The sequence below is a fragment of the Manis pentadactyla genome, chromosome 1, assembly GCF_030020395.1.
Source record: "Manis pentadactyla isolate mManPen7 chromosome 1, mManPen7.hap1, whole genome shotgun sequence".
Taxonomy (NCBI): domain Eukaryota; kingdom Metazoa; phylum Chordata; class Mammalia; order Pholidota; family Manidae; genus Manis; species Manis pentadactyla.
The window spans coordinates 128,250,728-128,277,183 of NC_080019.1; the positions used below are offsets into that span (position 1 = coordinate 128,250,728).

Sequence of the window (26,456 nt, forward strand, 5' to 3'; positions counted from 1 at the left end):
ATGCGCAAATGTCCTGAAAAACCAGTTTGAGTCTTGTGTTTTGTAGTTTATTCTGTGTCATTAGCGTTTGAATTTTACAAGTAGGAATGACTATATACTATTGACCATGACTATCCTTATTCACTCTTTCACTGGCTAAGTGTTCATCATTTACTTACATAATCTGATAGCTGTTTTGTGTAATCTGCACACATGAACCTTTCCTAGTTACCTTAATTTTCCACTCTAATCAAGCTTGCAAGCACACTAAACTTGCTTTCTTGTTTCATTTTAATTTTTTTGGTTTACATTCTTATACCACTTTTTTCTAGCTTTACTGAGATATCGACATGTAACGTGTAAATTTAAGATGTACATTGTAATGATTTGACAAATACATCTGTCACAAAATGATTATCATAATAAAGTTAATTAACACAACCATCACCTCACAGAATTACAATTTGTGAGGTATGTGTGTGGTGAGAACGTTTAAGATATACTCTCTTAGCAACTTTCAAATATACAGTATAGTGTTATTAGTCCAAACTTACTTTCAAGTTGTTTTACTTTTTTATAATAATTCTGTGTAGATTCCATTTCCTATTTCCCATTTTCCTTCTATCTGTTTACATCCTACGTATTCTTCAGTACCTTGCCCAAGTCTTACCTTCTTCATGCAACATTCTCAGAGTAATCTCTGAACATATCCACTCCTACAATTTCTCCTTGATCATTTATCCTCTCACACTGGTTTCTGATTGTTTTTGCCAGTACATTTAGTACATTTATATTCAATCAGTTAATCCGTTTGGGGTTTATTCAAACAAATCTTGAACCCAACATTTAGTACATGATGATCACCCAGTAAATATTTATTGACTATTTTTCATGATAATATATAAATATCTTCATTAATGAATTCACAGATAGAATTTATTGTGTAAGTGCTTAGACATAATGTTCATATGTAAAGGTTACAGAATTTCCTCATGAGAAGAAAGTATTTTTCAATGGTGGAATAACTGTCTCTTTGGTTGGTCACAGTGATCATTTATGATTAAGAAACAGAGAAGAAATGAGTATATAAGAAATGCAGAAAAATAATAGAGTATCTGGTAGAAATTAATGAGTAGTTGTTTTTGCAACATCTATTGTGGTTCAATTTCCTTCTTCCACTGTCCATTTTGCTTGTCTAAAGGGAGTAAGTTAAACATACAGTTCATTGATTCAGCTAATAACAGATTTACTTAGTATTTGTTATGTACCAGGAATTGTAGGTAGAAAATAAACAAAACCTACTTGCTGCCTTCAAGGAAGTTACTTTAATGGGTAACTAGACTTATTAGCAGACAGTTCAGGTTTACATGTGGGGCTCTGACATACAGAAGAAAAGGATCCAAACCAAACTGGGTGTTTGGTTATAGCACATTCCCAGGAATTGGCATTTCTTAAACTAGTTTTAAAGGATGAATAAAAGTGGGCCAGACAGATAAGTTGTTTGGGTTGGGGTTATCTCAAAGGAAGCTACTTGCCTAAAGGCATGGAGGAATGGAGAACATTGTGAATATAAGATGAATCTGAATGTACAGTCACATGAAGGGTGGGTGATAAGTCCAAATAAATTTGTTGCAAATAACAAATAAAGGGCTTGTTTTCCATGATGTGGAATTTGCATTCCCTTCCTCAAGGTGGTTGGAGGTAACTAGAGAATTTGAACAAGGAAGTGACCTGTTGGTCAGCTGTTCTTGTTTAAAAGCTCATTCTGGGGACAGCATGGAAGAAAGCCTCGACTTAGGCTAGCAGTCCTACTACTAGAATGGAAGATGAGATCCTCAAGTTCAGGCATTACAGTGAAGATGGCTGTGAGAGGTCATTAGGTAGAATTACTAGGACTGTTGATTGAATATGCAGGTAAGAGAACTATGGATTCTCTGATGCCAGGCTTGGGAAGCTGGGTAGAGCTTCTCTCTGAGATAGAAAATGCAGGGGCACAGGGGTACGGGTTTTGGGGTGATGAGGAATAATTCTGTTTGATGTATCTGAGTGACAGAATAGAAATATGGGCATACTAAAATCTGTTTCTAGTAAACCTACAATATTCTATGTTCAAAATAGATTTGTACCCCCTATAAAATAGACTGATTTTAATAAACCTTGTTGCAGCACTGTTGGTATTTTTTTTTGTAATTTTCTTATACTAATGGTTTCATTTGTAGATGAAAAATGAAATGACAAACTTGAGAAGCCTAGTATAAGCCTGTGTAAATGACAACAATGGAATTGTACTTTACTCAGTAATTTATATTGGGAACTTATAAGTTTTCTTTTCTACTTTCTATAATTATTGTTGAAGGCGAAAGACAAAGGGTCATTATAAGAGAAGGACTGTGGGATGATTTTAAATGGAGGGTGAAATATAAAACTGAAAGTGTTAATAGAAAAATAAAACTATTCGTATTTTCACAGGTAACTGAAGATCAAACTAAACCTGCAGAGGAAAGTATGTCTACCTAGTAACTTCCTAAAATGTACATATGTATAATACATTGAAATAAAAGTTTTCTGTGTAATATTTGTGTGTGTTTATAAAGATTAATTGTCCTTTTCTCCCTATAATTTATACTACTGTTTACATTTTGCCTCTCTCTAAAGGATAAAACAACTTATCCTTAAATAAAATTTATCAACTTATCCTTAACTATAACAATTTCACACAACCACTGCCCTGTCCACTCCTATTCCACAGTACAACACTTTGGCATGCTTTCTCCTTTCAGCCCCTTTTTTCTACATGTATAAACATATATGTACAAATACAAATGTAGAGGAGGAGCCAAGATGGCGGTGTGAGTAAGGCAGCAGAAATCTCCTCCCAAAACCATATATATTTCTGAAAATACAACAAATACAACTATTCCTAAAAGAGACCAGAAGATAAAGCAAAACAGCCAGGCTACATCTACATCTGCAAGAACTAAGCACCTCACGAAGGGGGTAAGATACAAGCCATGGCCCAGCGGGACCCGAGTGCTCCACCCTCACTCCAGCAGGAAGAAAGGAGTCGGAGAGGGGAGGGAGAGGGAGCCCAGGACTGCTAAATAGTCAGCCCTAGTCATCCGCACCAGGAGCACAGACACATATTGTGTGGTGTGCTGGATATTAGTGAAATGGAACAGTAAAACCTGTGAGCAGGTCCCCACAGCCAGCACCCCTGGGACAAAAGAAAAGCGAGTGTCTTTTGAAAGTCTTAAAGGGACAGGGGCTTCACAGCTGGATGGAAGCATAATGGCACACAGCCTAACAGCTGGGAATCACGGGGAACTCCGGGCGCCCTAACCCCCTGGGCGACAGCACAGCTCTGAAGCCCCTCAGAGCGATAAGCAGCCACTCAGTCCATTCCCCCTCTGGTGTGGCCCCGCCATAGCAGGGAAGCAGCCTGAGCGGCCACACCACAGCAGCCACACACAGCCTCCTCCGCAGCCGCCCAGACTGAACTCAGAGGCCCCAATGGCGTGCAGCTGCCCAGCACAAGCCACTAGGGGTCGCTGTTCTTGCAGGAGAGGAAGGCGACCACCAAGCAAGAAGGGACTTTGTTCTCCCAGCTGACATGCACCAACTGCGCACGACTACTTCTATCGCCATGAAAAGGCAGAAAAATTTGATTCAGACAAAAGTAACACAGACAACCCCCAAGAAGGAGCCTGCAGAGATAGATTTAACCAATCTTCCTGAAAAATAACTCAAAATAAAGGTCATAACCATGCTGATGGAGATGCAGAGAAATATGCAAGAGCTAAAGGATCAAGTTGGGAGGGAGAATACAGAAATAAAACAATCTCTGGAAGGCTTTATAAGCAGAATGGATAAGATGCAAGAGGCTATTGATGAAACAGAAACCAGAGAACAGGAGCACAGAGAAGCTGAGGCAGACAGAGATAAAAGTATCTCTAGGAATGAAACAATATTAAGAGAACTGTGTGACCAATCCAAACAGAACAATATCCGCATTACAGGGGTACCAGAAGAAGAAGAGAGAGAAAAGGGGATAGAAAGTGTATTTGAAGAAATAATTGCTGAAAACTTCCCCAAACTGGGGGAGAAAATAGTCTCTCAGACCATGGAAGTCCATAGAACTCCCAACAGAAGGGACCCAAGGAGGACAACACCAAGACACATAATAATTAAAATGGCAAAGATCAAGAACAAGGACAGAGTATTAAAGGCAACCAGAGAGAGACAAAAGGTCACCTACAAAGGAAAACCCATCAGGGTATCATCATACTTCTCAACAGAAACCTTACAGGCCAAAAGAGAATGGCATATATTCAATGCAATGAAACAGAAGGGCCTTGAACCAAGGATACTGTATCCAGCACGATTATCATTTAAATATGAAGGAGGGATTAAACAATTCCCAGACAAGCAAAAAGGGAAATTGCTTCCCACAAACCACCTCTACACGGTATCTTAGAGGGACTGCTCTAGATAGAAGCACTCCTAAGGCTAAATAGATGTCACCAGAGAAAATGAAATCACAGCAAAGAAAGCAGACCAACCAAATACTAACTAAAGGCAAAAAATAAAATCAACTACGCACAAAAGCAGTCAAAGGAAATACAAAAGAGCACAGAATAAAACACCTAACATATAGAGAATGTAGGAGGAGGAATAAGAAGGGAGAGAAATAAAGAAACATCAGACTGTGTTTATAACAGCTCAGTAAGTGAGTTAAGTTAGATAGATAGTAAAGAAGCTAACCTTGAACCTTTGGTAACCACAAATCTAAAGCCTGCAAGGGCAATGAGTACATATCTTTCAATAAATGTAAATGGACTGAATGCACCAATCACAAGCCAAAGAGCAATAGAATGGATAAAAAAGCAAGACCCATCTATATGCTGCTTACAAGAGATGCACATCAAACCCAAAGACATACACAGACTGAAAGTCAAGGGATGGAAAAAGATATTTCATGCAAACAACAGGGAGAAAAAAACAGGTATTGCAGTACTAGTATCAGACAAAATAGACTTCAAAACAAAGAAAGTAACGAGATAAAGAAAGACAATACATAATGATAAAGGGGTTAGTCCAACAAGTGGATATAACCATTATAAATATATATGCACCCAATACAGGGGCACCAACATATGTGAAAGAAATACTAACAGAATTAAAGGAGGAAATAGAATGCAATGCATTAATTTTAGGAGACATCAACACACCACTCACTCCAAAGGACAGATCCACCAGACAGAAAATAAGTAAGGACACAGAGGCACTGATCAACACACTAGAACAGATTGAACTAATAGACATCTACAGAACTCTACATCCAAAAGCAGTAGGATACACATTCTTCTCAAGTGCACATCGAACATTTTCCAGAATAGACCACATACTAGGTCACAAAAAGAGCCTCAGGAAATTCAAAAAGATTGAATTCTACCAACCAACTTCTTGGATCACAAAGGTATAAAACTAGAAATAAATTGTACAAAGAAAGCAAAAAAGCTCACATACACACGGAGGCTTAACAACATGCTCCTAAAAAATCAGTGGATCAATGACCAAATTAAAATAGAGATCAAGGAATATATGGAGACAAATGACAACAACAACACAAAGCCACAACTTCTGTGGGCTGCAGTGAAAGCAATTTTAAGAGGAAAGTATATAACAATCCAGGCATATTTAAAGAAGGAAGAACAATCCCAAATAATAGTCTGAAGTCACAATTATTGAAATTGGAAAAAAGAAGAACAAATGAGGCCTAAAGTCAGCAGAAGGAGGGATATAATAAAGATCAGAGAAGAAATAAATAAAATTGAGAAGAATAAAGCAATAGAAAAAAATCAATGAAACCAAGAGGTGGTTCTTTGAGAAAGTAAACAAAATAGATAAGCCTCTAGCCAGACTTATTAATAGAAAAAAAGACTCAACACACTTCAGCAGAATCAGAAACGAGAAAGGAAAAATCACGACGGACCCCACAGAAATACAAAGAATTATTAGAGAATACTATGAAAACCTATATGCAAACAAGCCGTAAAATCTAGAAGAAATGGACAACTTCCTAGAAAAATACAACCTTCCAAGACTGACCAAGGAAGAAACAGAAAGTCTAAACAGACCAATCACCAGCAACGAAATTGAAGTGGTAATCAAAAAATTAACCAAGAGCAAAACCCCCGGGCCAGATGTATTTACCACAGAATTTTATCAGATATACAGAGAAGACATAACACCCATTCTCCTTAAAGTTTTCCAAAAAATAGAAGAGGATGGAATACTCCCAAACTCATTCTATGAAGCCAGCATCACCCTAATACCAAAACCAGGCAAAGACCCCACAAAAAAAGAAAATTGCAGACCAATATCCCTGAAGAATACAGATGCAAAAGTACTCAAAATATTAGCAACCAAACTTCCAAAATACATCAATCAGATCATACACCATGACCAAGTAGGATTCATTTCAGGGATGCAAGGATGGTACAACACTTGAAAATCCATCAACACCATCCACCACATCAAAAGAAGGACAAAAACCACATGATCATCTCCATAGACGCTGTAAAAGCATTTGACAAAATTCAACATCCATTCATGATAAAAACGCTCAACAAAATGGGTATAGAGGGCAAGTACCTCAACATAATAAAGGCCACATATGATAAACCCACAGCCAACATCATACTGAACAGTGAGAAGCTGAAAGCTTTTCCTCTAAGATCGGGAACAAGACAGGGAGGCCCACTCTCCCCACTGTTATTCAACATAGTACTGGAGGTCCTAGCCACAGCAATTAGACAAAACAAAGAAATACAAGGAATCCATATTGGTAAAGAAGAAGTCACACTGTCACTATGCAGATGACATGATATTGTACATAAAAAACCCTAAAGACTCTACTCCAAAACTACTAGAACTAATATCGGAATTCTGCAAAGTTGCAGGATACAAAATTAATACACAGAAATCTGTGGCTTTCCTATACACTAACAGTGAACTAACATAAAGAGAAATCAGGAAAACAATTCCATTCACAATTGCATCAAAAAGAATAAAATACCTAGTAATAAACTTAACCAAGGAAGTGAAAGACCTATACCCTGAATAATACAAGACACTCTTAAAGGAAATCAAAGAGGACACTTTCAAATGGAAACGCATCCCATGCTTTTGGCTAGGGAGAATTAATATTGTCAAAATGGCCATCCTGCCCAAAACAATCTACAAACTCAATGCAATCCCTATCAAATTACCAACAGCATTCTTCAACGAACTGGAACAAATAGTTCAAAAATTCATATGGAACCACCAAAGACCCCAAATAGCCAAAGCAATCCTGAGAAGGAAGGATAAAGTTGGAGGGATCTTGCTCCCCAACTTCAAGCTCTACTACAAAGTCACAGGAATCAAGACAATCTGGTACTGGCACAAGAACAGAGCCACAGACCACTGGAACAGAACAGAGAGTGCAGATATTAACCTAAACATATACAGTCAATTAATATATGATAAAGGAGCCATGGATATACAATGGGGAAATGGCAGCCTCTTCAACAGCTGGTCTTGGCAAAACTGGATAGCTACATGTAAGAGAATGAAACTGGATCATTGTATAACCCCGTACACAAAAGTAAATTCGAAATGGATCAAAGACCTGAATGTAAGTCATGAAACTGTAAAACTGTTAGAAAAAAACATAGGCAAAAATCTCTTAGACATAAACATGAGCGACTTCTTCATGAACGTATCTCCCCAGGCAAGGGAAACAGAAGCAAAAATGAACAAGTGGGACTGTATCAAGCTGAAAACCTGTACAGCAAAGGACACCATCAATAGAATAAAAAGGCATCCTACGGTATGAGAGAATATATTCATAAAATCCTGATAAAGGGTTGACATCCAGAATATATAAAGAGCTCATGCACATCAACAAACAAAAAGCAAATAATCCAATTAAAAAATGGGCAGAGGAGCTGAAAAGACAGTTCTCTAAAGAAGAAATTCAGATGGCCAACAGACACATGAAAAGATGCCCCACATCGCTAGTCATCAGAGAAATGCAAATTAAAACCACAGTGAGTTATCACCTCACACCAGTAAGGATCGCCATCATCCAAAAGACAAACAATAAATGTTGGCGAGGTTGTGGAGAAAGGGGAAGCCTCCTACACTGCTGGTGGGGATGTAAATTAGTTCAACCATTGTGGAAACCAGTATGGAGGTTCCTCAAAAAGCTCAAAATAGAAATACCATTTGACCCAGGAATTCCACTTCTAAGAATTTACCCTAAGAATGCAGCACTCCAGTTTGAAAAAGACAGATCCACCCCTATGTTTATCGCAGCACTATTTACAATAGCCAAGAAATGGAAGCAACCTAAGTGTCCATCAGTAGGTGAATGGATAAAGAAGATGTGGTACATATACACAATGGAATATTATTCAGCCATAAGAAGAAAACAAATCCTACCATTTGCAACATGGATGGAGCTAGAGGGTATTATGCTCAGTGAAATAAGCCAGGCAGAGAAAGACAAATACCAAATGATTTCACTCATATGTGGAGTATAAGAACAAAGAAAAAATTGAAGGAACAAAACAGCAGCAGAATCACAGAACCCAAGAATGGACTAACAGTTACCAAAGGGAAAGGGACTGGGGAGGATGGGTGGGAAGGGAGGGATAAGGCGTGGGGGAAGAAAGGTGGCATTACAATTAGCATGTATAATGTGGGGGGAGGCACAGGGAGGGCTGTGCAACACAGAAGACAAGTAGTGATTCTACAGCATCTTACTACACTGATGAACAGTGGCTGTAATGGTGCTTGTGGGACAGACTTGGGGAAGGGGGGAGTCTAATAAACATAATATTCCTCATGTAATTGTAGATTAATGATACCAAAAAATATACAAGTGTAGTCTTTTAAAAACATAAATAGAATCGTATTAATTGTTACCATTTTTTGCCATTTTAAATTCGTGTGGTAAACATCCTTGTTCAAAATGGCAAATTTTTGTGAATAGAAGAACTGAGTATTTAATACTAAATTATCTGAGGAATACCAGCCATGTTGCTAAAGCCTTTCACATGGAATCTTCTATTTAATCCTCACAACAACCTACAGAAGGTGTTTCCATTTATAAGTAAGGAAACTGAGCATGGAACTGGCAAGTAAGGCTGGAATTTGGACCCAGGTAATTTCACTCACATGAATCACTGTATACTGCCTCACGTATACATGATTTTGTAGGAATAGATTTCTGGTAGGACAATCATTGGCAGATGCTACCAGATCCTACCTTCTAAAAGGTTTTGTCAAAGTACAACAGTCCCAACAACAGTGTCTGAGAGTGCCTGCTTCCCCCTGCCTGGGCATGTCTTCATTATCAGCCTTTTAACACTATTTTGCCAAAATACTTCTTTCCATTCCAGGCTGAACACTGCTTTCTGGGCTTGGTGCACAGGTTTCATCTGGAGATCCTAACATCTTGCATGGGTGCGATCTCTCTTTTCCTAGAGTCTATTCCTTGATTAGCTAGATTCCTGTTCCTTGATTAACTTCTCATTATGCTGGAGTCCAAAGTAAGTTACATCCTAAGAAAAATTGTCTTAAGAGGTGAGACCTTGCATGTCTAAAGTGGCTTGTTTTGCAACTTAACATTTCATCAACTGCTTAGATACATAATTTTACATTGAAAAATAATTTTCTATCAAGACTTTGAAAGTAACTCACCTTCTGGCATCTTTGTTGCTAATGGGAAGTCTGTTTTTGTTTCCTTTTTATATAACCTGTTTTCTGAAGCCCTGCCTTCCTCCCCACCTCCCACCCTGTCACACACTGACATGCATACCCACTGTGGACACTTTGTTTTAAATTTTTTATTTTTTAATTTTTTAAAATTTTGGCATCCTTAATCTACAATTACATGAAGAACATTATGTTTACAGGCTCGCTCCTTCACCAAGTGCCCCCCACGTACCCCTTCAGAGTCACTGTCCATCAGCATAGTAAGATGCTGTAAAATCACTACTTGTCTTCTCTGTGTTGCACAGCCCTCCCTGTGCCCCCACACACACTATACATGCTAATTGTAATGCCCCCTTTCTTTTTCCCCGCCCTTACCCCTCCCTTCCCACCTATCCTCCCCAGTCCCTTTCCGTTTGGTAACTGTTAGTCCATTCTTGGGTTCTGTATTCTGCTGCTGTTTTGTTCCTTCAGTTTTCCTTTGTTCTTATACTCCACATATGAGTGAAATCATTTGGTACTTGTCTTTCTCTACCTGGCTTATTTCACTGAGCATAATACCCTCTAGCTCCATCCATGTTGTTGTGAATGGTACAATCTGTTTTTTTTCTTATGACTGAGTAATATTCCATTGTGTATATGTACCACATCTTCTTTATCCATTCATCTACTGATGGACACAGGTTGCTTCCATTTCTTGGCTATTGTAAATAGTGCTGCGATAAACATAGGGGTGCATCTGTTTTTTTCAAACTGGAGTGCTGCATTCTTAGGGTAAATTCCTAGAAGTGGAATTCCTGGGTCAAATGGTATTTCTATTTTGAGCATTCTGAGGAACCTCCATACTGCTTTCCACAATGGTTGAACTAATTTACATTCCCACCAACAGTGTAGGAGGGTTTCCCTTTCTCTACAACCTCGCCAACATTTGTTGTTTTCTGTCTTTTCAATGATGGCGATCCTTACTGGTGTGTGGTGATATCTCATTGTGGTTTTAATTTGCATTTCTCTGATAATTAGTGATGTGGAGCATCTTTTCATGTGCCTGTTGGCCATCTGGATTTCTTCTTAAGAGAACTGTCTATTCAGCTCCTCTGCCCATTTTTTAATTGGGTTATTTGCTTTTTGTTTGTTGAGGTGTGTGAGCTCTTTATATGTTTTGGATGTCAACCCTTTATTGGATCTGTCATTTATGAGTATATTCTCCCATACTGTAGGATACCTTTTTGTTTTATTGATGGTGTCCTTTGCTGTACAGAAGCTTTTTAGCTTGATATAGTCCCACTTGTTCATTTTTGCTTTTGTTTCCCTTGCCCAGGAGATATGTTCATGAAGAAGTCACTCATGTTTATGTCTAAGATTTTTGCGTATGTTCTTTTCTAAGAGTTTTATGGTTTCATGACTTACATTCAGGTCTTTGACCCATTTCGAATTTACTTTTGTGTATGGGGTTAGACAGTGATCCAGTTTCATTCTCTTACAGTAGCTGTCCAGTTTTGCCATCACCATCTGTTGAAGAGACTGTCCTTTCTCCATTGTATGTCCATGGCTCCTTTATCGTATATTAATTGGCCATATATGTTTGGGTTAATGTTTGGAGTCTCTATTCTGTTCCAGTGGTCTGTGGCTCTGTTCTTGTGCCAGTACCAAATTGTCTTGATTACTGTGGCTTTGTAGTAGAGCTTGAAGTTGGGGAGCAACATCCCCCCCACTTTATTCTTCCTTCTCAGGATTGCTTTGGTTATTCTGGGTCTTTGGTGGTTCTGTATGAATTTTTGAACTATTTGTTCCAGTTCATTGAAGAATGCTGTTGGTAATTTGACAGGGATTGCATTGAATCTGTATATTGCTTTGGGAAGGATGGCCATTTTGACGATATTAATTCTTCTTAGCCAGGAGCATGGGATGAGTTTCCATTTGTTAGTGTCCTCTTTAATTTCTCTTTAGAGTGTCTTGTAGTTTTCAGGGTATAGGTCTTTCACTTCCTTGGTTAAGTTTATTCCTAGGTATTTTATTCTTTTTGATGCTATTGTGAATGGAATTGTTTTCCTGATTTCTCTTTCTATTAGTTCATTGTTAGTGTATAGGAAAGCTGCAGATTTATGTGTGTTAATTTTGTATCTTGCAACTTTGCTGTATTTCGATATCAGTTCTAGTAGTTTTGGAGTGGAGTCTTTAGGGTTTTTTATGTACAACATCATGTCATCTGCAAATAGTGACAGTTTGACTTCTTCTTTACCAATCGGTATTCCTTGTACTTCTTTGTTTTGTCTAATTTCTGTGGCTAGGACCTCCAGTACTATGTTGAATAACAGTGGGGAGAGTGGGCCTCCCTGTCTTGTTCTTGATCTCAGAGGTAAAACTTTCAGCTTCTCTCTGTTCAGTATGATGTTAGCTGTGGGTTTATCATATATGGCCTTTATTATGTTGAGATACTTGCCCTCTATGCCCATTTTGTTGAGAGTTTTTATCATGAATAGATGTTGAATTTTGTCAAATGCTTTTTCAGCATCTATGGAGATAATCATGTGGTTTTTGTCCTTTTTGTTGATGTGGTGGATGATGTTGATGGATTTTCAAATGTTGTACCATCCTTGCATCCCTGGGATAAATCCCACTTGGTCATGGTGTGTGATCTGATTGATGTATTTTTAAATTTGGTTTGCTAATATTTTGTTGAGTATTTTTGCATCTATGTTCATCAGGGATATTGGTCTGTAGTTATCGTTTTTTGTGGGGTCTTTGCCTGGTTTTGGTATTAGGGTGATGTTGGCTTCATAAAATGAGTTTGGGAGTATTCCCTCCTCTTGTATTTTTTGGAAAACTTTAAGGAGAATGGGTATTATGTCTTTGTATGTCTGATAAAATTCCGAGGTGAATCCATCTGGCCCAGGGGTTTGATCTTGTGTAGTTTTTTGATTACCGCTTCAGTTTCGTTGCTGGTAATTGGTCTGTTTAGATTTTTTGTTTCTTTCTGGTTCAGTCTTGGAAGGTTGTATTTTTCTAGGAAGTTGTCCATTTCTCCTAAGTTTTCCAGCTTGTTAGCATATAGGTTTTCATAGTAGTCTCTAATAATTCTTTGTATTTCTGTGGGGTCCGTCGTGATTTTTCCTTTCTCGTTTCTGATTCTGCTGAAGTGTGTTGAGTCTTTTTTTCTGTTAATAAGTCTGGCTAGAGGCTTATCTATTTTGTTTATTTAACTTTCTCAAAGAACCACCTCTTGGTTTCATTGATTTTTTCTATTGTTTTATTCTTCTCAATTTTATTTATTTCTTCTCTGATCTTTATTATGTCCCTCCAACTGCTGACCTTAGGCCTCCTTTGTTCTTCTTTTTCCAATTTCAATAATTGTGACATTAGAATATTCATTTGGGATTGTTTTTCCTTCTTTAAATATGCCTGGATTGGTATATACTTTCCTCCTAAGACTGTTTTTGCTGTGTCCCTCAGAAGTTGGGGCTTTGTGTTTTTGTTTTCATTTGTTTCCATATATTGCTGAATCTCCATTTTAATTTGGTCATTGATCCACTGATTATTTAGGAGCATGTTGTTAAGCCTCCATGTGTTTGTGAGCCTTTTTGCTTTCTTTGTACAATTTATTTCTAGTTTTATACCTTTGTGGTCTGAAAAGTTGGTTGGTAGGATTTCAGTCTTTTTGAATTTACTGAGGCTGTTTTTGTGGCCTAGTATGTGGTCTATTCTGGAGAATGTTCCATGTGCACTTGAGAAGAATGTGTATCCTGTTGCTTTTGGATGTAGAGTTCTATAGATGTCTATGATGTCTATCTGTTCTAGTGTGTTGTTCAGTGCCTCTGTGTCCTTACTTATTTTCTGTCTGGTGGATCTTTCCTTTGGAGTGAGTGGTGTGTTGATGTCTCCCAAAATGAATGCATTGCATTCCATTTCCTCCTTTAATTCTGTTAGTATTTGTTTCACATATATTCGTGCTCCTGTATTGGGTGCATATAAGTTTATAATGGTTGTATCCTCTTGTTGGACTGAGCCTTTTATCATTATGTAATGTCCTTCTTTATCTCTTGTTACTTTCTTTGTTTTGAAGTCTATTTGTCTGATCCTAGTATTGCAACACTTGCTTTTTTCTCTCTGTTGTTTGCATGAAATATCTTTTTCAATCCCTTGACTTTTAGTCTGTGCATGTCTTTGGGTTTAAGGTGAGTCTCTTGTAAGCAGCATATAGATGGGTCTTGCTTTTTCATCCCTCCTATTACTCTGTCTTTTGATTGGTGCATTCAGTCCATTTACATTTAGGGTGATTATTGAAAGGTAGTACTTATTGCCGTTGCAGGCTTTAGATTAGTGTTTACCAAAGGTTCAAGGTTAGCTTCTTTATTACCTTACTGTCAACTCGCTTATTGAGCTTTATAAACACAGTCTGATGATTATTTCTCTCCCTTCTTATTCCTCCTCCTCCCTTCTTCATATGTTGGGTGTTTTGTTCTGTGCTCTTTTTAGGAGTGCTCCCATCTAGAACAGTCCCTCTACAATACCCTGAAGAGGTGGTTTGTGGGAGGCAAATTCCATCAAATTTTGCTTGTGGGAATTGTTTAATCCCTCCTACATATTTAAATGATAATCGTGCTGGATACAATATTCTTGGTTCAAGGCTCTTCTGTTTCATTGCATTAAATATATCATGCCATTCTCTTCTGGCCTGTAAGGTTTCTATTGAGAAGTCTGATGATAGCCTGATGGGTTTTCCTTTGTAGGTGACCTTTTGTCTCTCTCTGGCTGCCATTAATACTCTGTCCTTGTCCTTGATCATTGCCATTTTAATTATTATGTGTCTTGGTGTTGTCCTCTTTGGGTCCCTTCTGCTGGGAGTTCTGTGTGCCTCCATAGTCTGAGCAACTATTTCCTCCCCCAGATTGGGGAAGTTCTCAGCAATTATTTGTTCAAAGACACTTTCTATCCCTTTTTCTCTCTCTACTTCTGGTACCCCTATAATGTGGATACTGTTCCTTTTGGATTGGTCACACAGTTCTCTTAATATTGTTTCATTCCTGGAGATCCTTTTATCTCTCTCTGCATCAGCCTCTATGCATTCCTGTTCTCTGATTTCTATTCCATCAATGGCCTCTTGCATCTTAACCATTCTGCTTATAAATCCTTCCAGAGATTGTTTCATTTCTGTAATCTCCCTCTGGATGTCATCCCTTACTTAGCTCTTGTATATTTCTCTGCAGCTCTGTCAGCATGTTTATGATTTTTATTTTGAATTCTTTTTCATGGAGACTGGTTAGGTCTGTGTCTGCAGATCCTCTCTCAGGTGTTGTCTGAACTATTTTGGACTGGACCAAATTTTTTTGCCTTTTCATGGTGATATTGGTGGCTGTAGGCAGGTTGCAGGTGTGTCAGCTGGGAGAAGAAAGTCCTTTCCTGCTTGCTGGGTGCCTTGCCCTTCTCCGCTGTCTGTGTTGGTTACCCGCACTCCTGGAGCAGCCACTGGATTAATCTCCTAAGCTGCTGTGGGTGGGGTCTCCGTCAGAGCAGCGTGGAGCCCTCGGGGAGTGGCAGGCATGGCATGTGCACTCCTCCATGATATTGACACCCCTGCAGAGCAGCTGTGTGCCAGCAGCAGCCTTTGGGTGTGGCCCAGGTGGCTGTGCGTCGCTCTGGGATTCCGGTTGGCTGCTGGGAGCGTGGCTGCTCCCTCTGGCACTGCTGCAGGTGCACGTGGGCCTCTCCCGTGCGGACCTCTCCCGGGCTCCTCTGGTGCCACTGCTGCCGGCGCACATGGGCTGCTACAAGGCTGTTTGGTTGCTGCTGTGGCGGGTTCACACGAGCCTCTCCCGGTCCCCTCTGGTGCCACCAGCACACTCGAGCTGCTCCAGGTCCCTTCCGGCGCTGCTGTCCCCAGCGCGCGCTGCCACTCTCCCACTACTTTTCCGGTGTGCCGGGGTCCGCGCCAGTTGGGGGAACGACTTGCAGGCTGCTTAGTACTGTAAGGGGCTTCAGAGCTCTGCTGCTTCCCAGGGGTTTAGGATGCCTAAAGTTCCCTGGGATTCCCAGCTGCTGCCTAAGTGTGCTGGGACGACTTTGTCCAGCTGTGGGGTCCGTGTCTCTTTTAGACTTGAAAAAAGCACTCGCTTTTCTTTTATCTCAGAGGCGCCAGTTGTGGGGACCTGCCTGCGGGTTTTGCTTTTCCATTTCTCTAATATTCAGCACCCCGTGCACCTTGTGTCTGTGCTCTGGGTGCAGAGTTCTAGAGCTGGTTGTTTAGCAGTCCTTTCACTCCCTCCCCGTTCTGACTCCTTTCTTCCCGCCGGGTTCTGGGGTGGGGGGAGCGTTCGGGTCCTGCCCAGCTGCGGCTTGTATCTTACCCCCTTCGTGTGATGTTGAGTTCTCACAGATGTAGATGTATCCTGGCTGTTGTACTGCAGCCACTGGTGTCTCTTTTAGGAATAGTTGTATTTATTGTATTTTCATAAATATATATGTTTTGGGGAGGAGATTTCCACTGAACTACTCACACTGCCATCTTCCCGTGATCCTCCACTGTGAATACTTTTAGGACCTTATTATTCTTGGTATTATAAAGTGCTGAAATTTCATATCTATAGCTAGATCTTTATTCTCCTTGGTTTCAATTTTGACATCTCTTGAGCTCTAGGAAATTTTATTTTTAAAAATTTTACTCCTTTTCCTTTTCTCCATTTTTTTGTAATAACATTTTAGTTGGATTTTGGATCATCTGTATTAGTCTTCTGTGTTTTTATCATTTTTTAGCATTTATATTCTAATCTTTTTAATTGAACTTCTATATCAAGCATATTTTAATTTCTGAAAGTTCTTTTTTCTGCACTTTCATAGCATCCTGTTCATGTTTAATAGATACATATTTGTGAATTTTTCTGAAGATACCAATAGAGTTGTATTCATTCATTTACTCATTTATTTCCTAGTCCCTGAATTCTCTTACCTCTGGTGACAGATTTTTTGCTTATCTCAGTCTTTCATGTTTTAAGGTTTTTTTTCCTTCCAAATCTAGTGATTGTTGGTTATTAGTTTTAGTTGAAAATGTGGCTGTAGGGAGACTTGAGTGGCAGCTCTGTGGTATGGGCAACGCAGACTACTGTTAGGATGGGGATTTTCTAAATGCTGTAATGAAGAGATATTCAGTCTGGGTGACCATTTCTATACTGACTGCTGTCATTCTCCCCAGACAGTTCTTCCACTTATTTTATGAGATCCCTCCAATAATATTGCTGGGGGCAAATACCTGCATCAGGCCCTTCTCTATTTGGAGGTAGGAGGTATGGACAACGCCTACTGGCTTGTATGTAGACCTTTAATAGACTCCTTGCTTTCTAGCCCCTCTTCTACTATCTCTGAACTTCTCCAGGCCCAGCTGGGCAGGTTGGCTCTCTTTTCTGCTGGACTCCACATGCATTCTAGGTGGTAATATTCTCTGCTGTTACATCATTTCACTGTCCATCTTTTAAAAATTGGTGGAAATTTCTTACCTGCTGCTGCTTTCCTCTCTCATTACTTAGTGGATTTATACTTTGAATTTTTTTCTTTTAAAAAATGAAATATTTTCAGCGTACAGAAAATAATAAATCCTATTTGAATGGACATTTTTCCTGCTTTTTTGGGAAACTAACACTGCTTGAACATATGCTGTTTGGTGACTTCCACTTTATGGATCTTTTCTTACTAAGTAGAAGGGTGAAACAATTTCCTTACTTTTCTTGCAGCTAGGGCTCAGTTATCCTAGGACCACCAATTAGACATTATCTTTGTGGAATTTGGAGCAAAACTGAAGACAGAGTGTCATGTGGGATCTATTTTGTCAAGGGGAGCAGTAGTAACATGGCTCTCTAGGCAGCAGTAACAGAGGTCCCTTGTCATGGTGCAAGATGTGGGCCAGGCTCAGGAGTTTTCCCTCTGCAGGTGCTCTGTGGTATGATAATGGGCATTTTTCAGAACCCTGTATCCTGACTGAGCCTGAGACTTGTGAGCCATTTTTTTTTGCTTAAATTAGCTAGAGCAGATCCTGTTTGCAACCAAGAATGTTGTAAAAATATAGCCACTACCCAAATAACCATTGTTAACCTTTTCCCTCACTTACTTCAGACCCTTTTGTTTTTAAATAAAGAAAAAGCTACCTATCCATTGAAAATTTTGCTCAGGATTTTTGCTTCCAAGAACTATCCTTTTTGTGCATATCCTTATCCTTTATGATTTGCAGTGTATAGAATTCTCTGTTTTAAACTAAACATAATGGTTTTATGAAGCATATCCTTTGGAAATTTGCTTTTATTGCTCAGCATTAGTTTTCACATTTAACATGTTGATAACATGTGGAGTTTGGGTACCTGCAGAACTGATTGGAACATGTAGGGCTATATAGTATTCCATTGTATGATTAATCCCACAATTAATGCATTCTCTTTTTATTTTTTTATTTAAGTATAGTTGATGCATGTTACATTGGTTTCAAGTATACAACACAGTGTTTCAACAGTTACCACTATTATTAAATCCTCACCCCCACTAGAATGCATTCTCTTAGGGATGATCATTGAGGATGATCTTGACTCTTTACTATTACACAATAAAGCATAAAATATTCTTGGGTGTTTCCTTGTGTACACATTTGACAGCATCTCTGGAGAATGTACCTGCAGTGGAACATGCACTTTAACTTCACTAAATATTATTGTTACTACAGTAGTTGTACCAGTTTACTCCTATCAGCAGTGTGATAGGTCCTGTTTCCCCACTTTTGCAAACACCATAGTCTGGCATGCAATATTTGGTCAATTGGACATGTGTGATTCTATCTCATTTAATTCAGTTTTTAAAATCCTGAGCATACAGTGATGATGGGCATGTTTTCATTTTTTTATCTGATAAGGTTTATTATCCAATAAGTTGCCCTCTTCTGTGAGTTAGCAGCTTACAGCCTTTGCCCAATTTTTTAAAATTGGATCTTTGGTCCTTTTATATTCAAAGAGGCTCTTTATATATTCAGAAAGGTAAACTGTCACTGCAAATATTTTCTCTAGTCTGATTTAGTTTTTAACTTTATAATGTCTTTAATGTGGTCAAAATTATTCATCTTTTCCTTTATATATGTTTTAAGAAATTTAAGAAAGCCTCTCCTAACTTTAAGTTGTAAGTTATTCTAATGTTTTAATATTTTGAAGTCTTGCTTTTCATTTTTAATTGTGTAATTTATTTTAAATTTAATTTTGTGTATAAAGTGAGGGAAGGGATCTAATTTTGAACCTTTCCATCCCCAACTCCTACACACACCATAGTCAGTTATTCTGTACCATTTATTTTTTCCCTACTCTTAGTGGTTATGCCACACTGTCATATTGCATACCGTCACATACCAGATTCCTTTAAATGCCTGGGTGGGCTTCATTGGTCCATGTGTCTATCCCAGCCCTACTGTCACAAGGTTTTAGTTTTAATAGCTTTATAACATTTTGATTTCTGGTACAGGGAGCCCTTATTGTTTTTCAAAACTGTCATGGTTATTGTAGGATCAGTTTGTCAACTTCTGAATGACTCACCTTAAACTCTGTTTTTCTGGTACTGGTATTTCTACATGTGGTTTCCTTAGTGATAAAAACATTTCCATTCCTTTCAACTTTTCATGTCATTATGTATGTTACAGGTTTTCTCTTCTAAAAAGGCATATGGGAACATTTTTTCCCTCACACCCATTATCCTACAATGATTGTGAGTTTGATTATTTCTAATACATTTCTATCAGTATTTGATTATAATAATTTGAGATTTTTAGTACTACTTATTCTGGTTTGAGAGTTTTATAATTTACCATTGTTTCTTTTTATTGTTAAGTAAGGATCCTCTGTATCCCTAATAACGGTTTTCCCATTTATCTGGTTTCCTTAATCTTGATTCCATTATTACATTTTTTTTAGGTTTTTGTTAGTGTTTACATGGTATATGTTTTTATCTCCCCTTAACTTTGAACTTTAATATGTCAGTATTTTTAAGTCTGTATTTTGTAAACAGCATGGAACTACTATTTTCTTTTAAATCCAGTCTTGGAATTATTGTCTTTTAGTAGACAAGTTTTAATGCATTTGTACTTTACTGTGATTACCATTTCTTTACATTCTTTTTTCTCCTTTCTTGCCACATTAGATTGATCTGATTGTCCTTAATTTCTCTTGTTCTATTTTAGAAATTACATTCTGTTTCTATTTTTTCAACATGTAGTATTCTATTTATAAGTGTACTGTTATTTAACCAGTTCCCTGTTAATTGGTTGATTTTTAATTTTTGCTATTCAAATAATGCTTCAGTTAGTAACTTTGTACATATATGATCTACACATGTGCTAGGAAATTTGTAATAAGTTTTATAGGTGATCCTATAAATCAAAGTGTATGTGTATTTTAAATTTTGATAAATGTAGGTGACATCTTTTTAAAGATAAATTTGTCCAATGAGCAGGTTTTAGATTTCATACATGGTTAAATATATTGAAAGAAAGGAAAATAATTTTAGAGGAGGCTATTACTCCAATGTTATTTCTAAGAGATCTCAAAGTTAGGTGTTATGTCAAGCCTGCCTGTAGAGATAAAAAGGACAAGTTTCTATATTTAAGACTGGAATTCTTAAAATGCATATGGAGACTATATTCTTGATCTGCAGAATTTGGGAAAAACCAAATTCATGCTTGAGCTGTTTAATTTAGAGTCCATACAAGTCAACTTGAAAAAGTCCCTCAAGTCAGAACATACACATATGCTGGGTACAGAGAGTCTCAAACTTAAGAACAAGCTGTATTTCCAAAGTCAGTGGAGACTTGGATCCATTTACCCATCCACTTAAGCAACTCTGAGCAAGGCCCTGAGATGAGTGAATACAGAAAAGTTTAAAATGATATTTCTTTCCTACAGGAGTTCATGAACTAGAAGGGAGACAACACGTACACAGATAACAGATGTGGGATGCAATGTGAGGCACTTTTATAGAACTACAAACTGTACTTTGGGAGAAGAGAGGAGAAAGATGGCTTCTGGGTGCAACCCTTTCCAGAATTCTTTTCTTATGTGCTCAGCACAGGCCATAGGACCAGAAATTGCTGAGCTGTCAGCATTTGAGAAAGGGTAGGATTTTCATAAGGGAGACTGAGTGTCATGATTGGTGAAGCTGTGGCAGAACAGGTGAGAGGGTGAGTTAGGATGGCAGTACATTTTGTGATTGTTCATTCATCAACCTATTCTTTTTACTAGCACCCAATCTGTTGTCATTGACCTTCCCAACTACTCTAAGCAGCAGCTTACAAGTTTGGGCCGAGATAGTATAAGATCATCACTTGTTTGCAGATGGTGGTAGGACACAGGTCAGTTGGTTTCAGTGGGCAACTTTCAGGTTAAGTGGATTTTATTGAGATGGTTAGGATGTTTTTGGCGGGGACAGATAATGGGACATGAAATTTAATTGGTGATTATCTCCCAAGGTGTCTCATCACACAGCCCATCTTGCAGAACTTCATTACACAGAGTGAACAGTGTGGAAACACATTACATCTATGTTCTGCAGGATCTATGCTGAGCACCACTCCTAGAGGCCACACAACAGGAGCACTGGGTATAAACCACTGTTTCTCAGTTGGCTTATGAACCACTTGCACACGGGTCACCTGGTTAGCCTGGTAGAAAGGTAGTTTTCTCAGTTCTGTTACAGAATCAGAATCTCTGAGGGTGGAAGCCTGGGAATATGTACCTTGACAAATACTTAAGGTGATAATCACTGCCCTTCAGTTATATATAGAACTTTTCAGGCAATTGTTTGCTGTAATGAACTTTTATTTAGCCAAAAATCACCTATTTGAGCCAATCAATATTAAGTGATATATTCACTGTATTTAAACTTAATTTTATTTTTATAATTGGATTTGGACAAATAATAGTGTGATTAAGTCAGCAAACATTTGAGTTGGATACAAATATACAGGACGGTGGATTGGCTCTCAAGGGTATTGCTTCCTCCAGTGCAGTAATTCACACACCAAAACAGATTATACAGTGCAGTAGGTGCTAGTGACCTAGGAAATCCCTGCACACTGCGAAGAGTGGAAGAGTAATTGAAGACAGAGAAGACATCTTGGGATGATATTTCAGAAATCCAATTAAAAAAATCCATTATTTAAGTGTTTAGGAATATACATGTTAGCCAATGAAGACTAGTACTGGAACACTTAGATTTGTTAAAACACAGTAGTAACAGGAATAGAAAAAGCCCAACTCTTCATGGATACATTATTTCCTTACTGTTTGAGAAGATTTGAAATCCAAAGTGGAGAACTCTTACGTGCAAGTTTTATCTCTTGGTTTTACTCTTTTCTAGTCCTTATAAGTAGAGAATCACATAAAGTGTCAGCTTTTTTTCAGTGGTTTTCATTTATGGTCTATTACTTTTCTAAAAGCTTTTTGTTCTCTTCAAGTTTCCCCACTTTCTTTGAATAAAGTACTGGTCCTTATTTTTGGAAAAATTCTAGTATTCCATGTTTTCTATATATTTTTTTGATCCCTGAATTCACTTTTTTACTCCTTATTCTCCTATTTTATCCTTTATGTTTTAGCTACTGGGTCTATCTAGCTGCTGACTGAATAGGAAAGTTCTGGTCTCTAATTCAGCAAGTTTCTGGGGAGATGGGTAAGATCCTAGACAACCCTCTTGACATTTTCTTTTTTTAAAGAAACCGTGTCCTGCATAATAGAGGGCTTCATTCAATTTAGTATTCTATGTACAAAATTAGATTTCTTTTACCTTCTCCATCTACCGAAGAATTCACTTTCACTTCATCCTTAGTTTGTCCCTTCAACACATACACACACACACATGCACACACACGCGCACACACATACATTCTTCCTTGCTGTTACCCCTTCCTGCAATTCAAACATACACTCGTACTCTAAAAATTTTTAGAATGACTGAGTATATGGACAGAAGGACTCCAAGACCAGGAGTTCTGGAGCTAGAAGCCTTGGAGAGTTGGATATCAGAGACAACCCAGTGAGCCTGGCAGTATCTAGTTTCTCTGGTTATCACCATGGGTTATGGTTAAATTGGAGCTAATGTGTCCTTAGAGAGATCTGCTATGGTAAAACATTTGATTTTTTTTAAATTAAAATGTCAGTTCACTATAGTTAGAACAGCTTTTTAAAAAATTCTATTTATTGCAATATAGTTGCTTTATATTACATTGACTTCAGATGTACAACATAATGATTCAACAAGTCTGTACATTACTAAATGCTCACCACAGTAAGTGTAGTTACCCTCTGTCCCTATGTCAAGGTTATTATATTATTGGATATATCCCCTAGCTGTCCTCCTATTCCTGTGACTATTAATAATTTGACATTTGTGCCTCTTTATCCCCTTCACCTATTTCACCCATCCCCTTACTTTCCTCCTCTATGGTAACCAATAGTCAGTTTTCTGCATTTATGAGTCTATTTCTTTTGTTTTGATCTTTATATTCTACATGTAAGTGAAACCATAAAATATTTGTCTTTGTTTATTTCACTTAGGAAAATACCCTCTAAGTCCATCCATGTTGTCACAAATGGCAAGATTTCATTCTTTTTTATGGCTTGGCTGAGTAATATTCCATTGCATATATACATACCACAGCTTTATCCATTCACCTATTGATGGACACTTAGGTTGCTTCCATATCTTGGTTATTGTAAATAATCATCTAATGACTGAAATTTAAAATTTTTGAAGCTAGTGTTTAATACTCAATGCATAATAGACATTGTGTTCTTTACATGCCGTATTTCATTTAATCCTACTATCCTTGTGAAATATATTCATCATTTTACTCATGAGAAAACCGATGCTCAGAGAGATTAACTCACCTAAGTTTCATGTAGTATAGTCTAGTGCTCTAAAGCATTTCACGGAAGTTTTTCTTAAACTGCCTTTTCGATGTTCATGGCTTTTCATTTTAACAGCAGAAAGGTACTTATTCGAAGTCTAACATTCTGGGACTTTGTGGCTGTAGGCAACAAGCAGGGTTTTGAAGAACTGGGACTCAAAGCCAGGACTCTTGTAATAGGAGTGCAGATGAAAGAGTCCAAAGAACCACCCCAAGTGCAACACACCTACAGGGGGGCTCCGTGGGGCCAGATGTTCATTCCAGGGGTAAGAAGCATTATGGCAGCACACACAACTTGAAGAGAAGCCAAGGGGATGCTCTCAGATGAGAATACTGTGTCCTGGGAGTCAGGAATGTTCCCCTGAGTATTGTCATAAGTATTCTCAATTTTTTCCCATTGTCTTTTTGTATGTGTGTAAACAGTTTCTAAAAGTACAGTTTGTACTTTGCAAAAGAAAAAAGGCCATAAAATTATTTAAAATCAATTAAAGAGTCAAGAGATTTATTTGATTACAGTGTGTAACTGGCAAAATGTTGAGAAAAGTTGCTAATACAAGTATACATTAAATATGCTAGCAAGTACAGTTAGCTATTTATTTGTAAGTGACATAGTTAATTATGGATAAAAAGTAGAAATTTAAACCTGGAAAATTCTATAAATCAAATCATTAGCTTTCTCTTTTCTAGAAAAGTGGGATGGGTTCATGGGTTCATTTTACTATAACATTAACATAACACTTTATATTTTACAAAATAGTTCTCTAGCTCATGTAAGCCTCACACAAATCTTGTAAAGAATTAGCCATTTTGTGAATGAAGAAATAGGCTTAGAGAGGAAAAGTGGAATCTTTGACTCTGTGTCATCATTATGTGGCCAAGCTACCGAACCTAAACATAGATTTGGGATCTAATTTCAAATATGATTTTTTTGGGTTAAATCTTTGTATTTTGTAGGGAAAAGACAGGGGCCAGCTCTCAGACATCATTTACAATGCCAATTGTTAAAAATACATCATTTAAGAAATTCATTGTTACTGCCTTTCAATTCCCTCTTAAGATACAAATGAAAGTATTAATTTTAAACCAAAGTTGTCAAAATAGAAAATTGTTCCATGGGGGGAAAAATACCAATTCCTAAATCTGTTTAAAAATGCAGACAATCCATGATGTCATTGGAGGGTAGTAAACTCCTTCTTACTTTTAACTATGATAATATTCTGGAAATTTGTTTCAGAATGTGTTTAGTCTGTATTCTTCCAGTTGAATTATTTAAAGTGCTTATGAACAGTAATAATGAACAAACCCTAGCTTTGAGTTAAAAATGACATGAATACATTTTCCATTAAAGAGAAGAACAAAGATGTGGGCATGAAGATTAAAGTAGAAATGTTTTCATTCAGAATACTGCTGATAAATCTTTGAACATCCCAGTGACCAGTTATGATTAACAAAAAATTACAAAGCCTGAAGTCTAAGTTTATCCAGCATAGTGACTCATGGTTCTTTGTCATCCTCCCACTACAGCAATTTGTTCCATGTGAAATGCTAGTAACAGGCATCACACCCTGTTAATGCTAACATGTAGGAGTCAGTCGAGGTAAAAACCCCTATCACGATTAGCATTAACAGCATATGGCCTCCAGCAAACCTCCAGCGTTCAGAGGATGAGGTGTAAAAAAACCACAGATTTCCCCTTCCTGGTTTGCGCCACCTGCAAGAGAGAGAGATGTTTTTGTATGCACTTGTAGTTTATAAAGTGGAGTGACAGAATATAAATCTGAAAGCAAAAAACAGAATATTTTCTTTTTAAGAGAAAGCGCTCATTAAATACTAGGAAGTAATTTATTGAAAAAGGTAGAGAAATTGGCAATTAAAAGATGTTATTTTTACCTTTGTGTATTTGAAGACTTTTAAAATTTGTTTTAAATTCTGTAGTTCTGAATTATTTATGCATATGCATTCAGCATAAATCTTTAACAAAATGAAACTACTCTTCAGAGTTCCCAAATGCTAAAATGCAAAGGGGGGTGGGGGAATCTTGAGCTCTGTCATAGAAAAGACAGTAGTCTTTTCTGATTTATATCTCCTCTGGAAACTTAGATAATGTAAGTAAAAGGTCAAAATATTCAACATGGTATGAGTTAAAAAAATGTTTCACAAAGCTAGCGTTAGGGCTAGATTTTCATTCTGTAAAAAAGAGTTGAGGCTTTACCTTTATTTTTTTCAGCAGATATGATACAGACAATCTACACCTACAGATGAAATCTCACCTAAAAGCGAATCCTTCATAAAATAGTCCCATCCACTACTTAGAGATTCCTGTGGGGAAAGCACTGCCCAGTCGTTTCAGTTTTGATCTATGTACAGGAAGTATGACTTAAAAGAGTGTTGTGTCTCAAATGACTTGTCTTCACAAAGAGTGGATTAAAAAAAAGAAAAAGATGAATTTGCTACTTCCTGGTAGAGTCTGATTTTACTGTCTCAGATAAAGTGACATTTCTCCCACAAGTTTCTGGTTTCGTTGTTACTGTAGCAGAACCTAGAAGTTAGAGTATCATTCAAGTCTGTGGTCTCCCTCAGTACAAGAGGGGAATCACCTTCTCTTTTCTTTAATCATGAGACCAGCTAGATGTAAAATTGTGATTAAGTTCAAAAGAAATATATAAAGTTAAAAATTCCCCAATGAATATATTTTGACAGGGCAGAATATAGTGGTTTGGAAATTTCCAAACCAAGGAAATATATCATTCTTACTGACAGTAATTAAAAAAAAAAGAAAACTGTTGTTTTCTGAGATGATTTAGTT

General features: G+C 37.7%; 1 protein-coding gene across 2 annotated transcripts in view; it reads left to right on the plus strand.

Moving 5' to 3' along the window:
* The window catches only part of MRPL39 (mitochondrial ribosomal protein L39), a 62,269-nt gene extending 59,715 nt beyond the window's left edge, over positions 1-2,554 (plus strand). For both annotated transcript variants that reach the window (XM_036875121.2, XM_036875120.2), the window contains exon 10: positions 2,449-2,554. In XM_036875121.2, coding sequence (XP_036731016.1) covers positions 2,449-2,496 — 48 coding nt within the window. In that variant the 3' untranslated portion in view covers positions 2,497-2,554. The remainder of the gene's footprint in view (positions 1-2,448) is intronic.
* Positions 2,555-26,456: the final 23,902 nt, after the last annotated feature.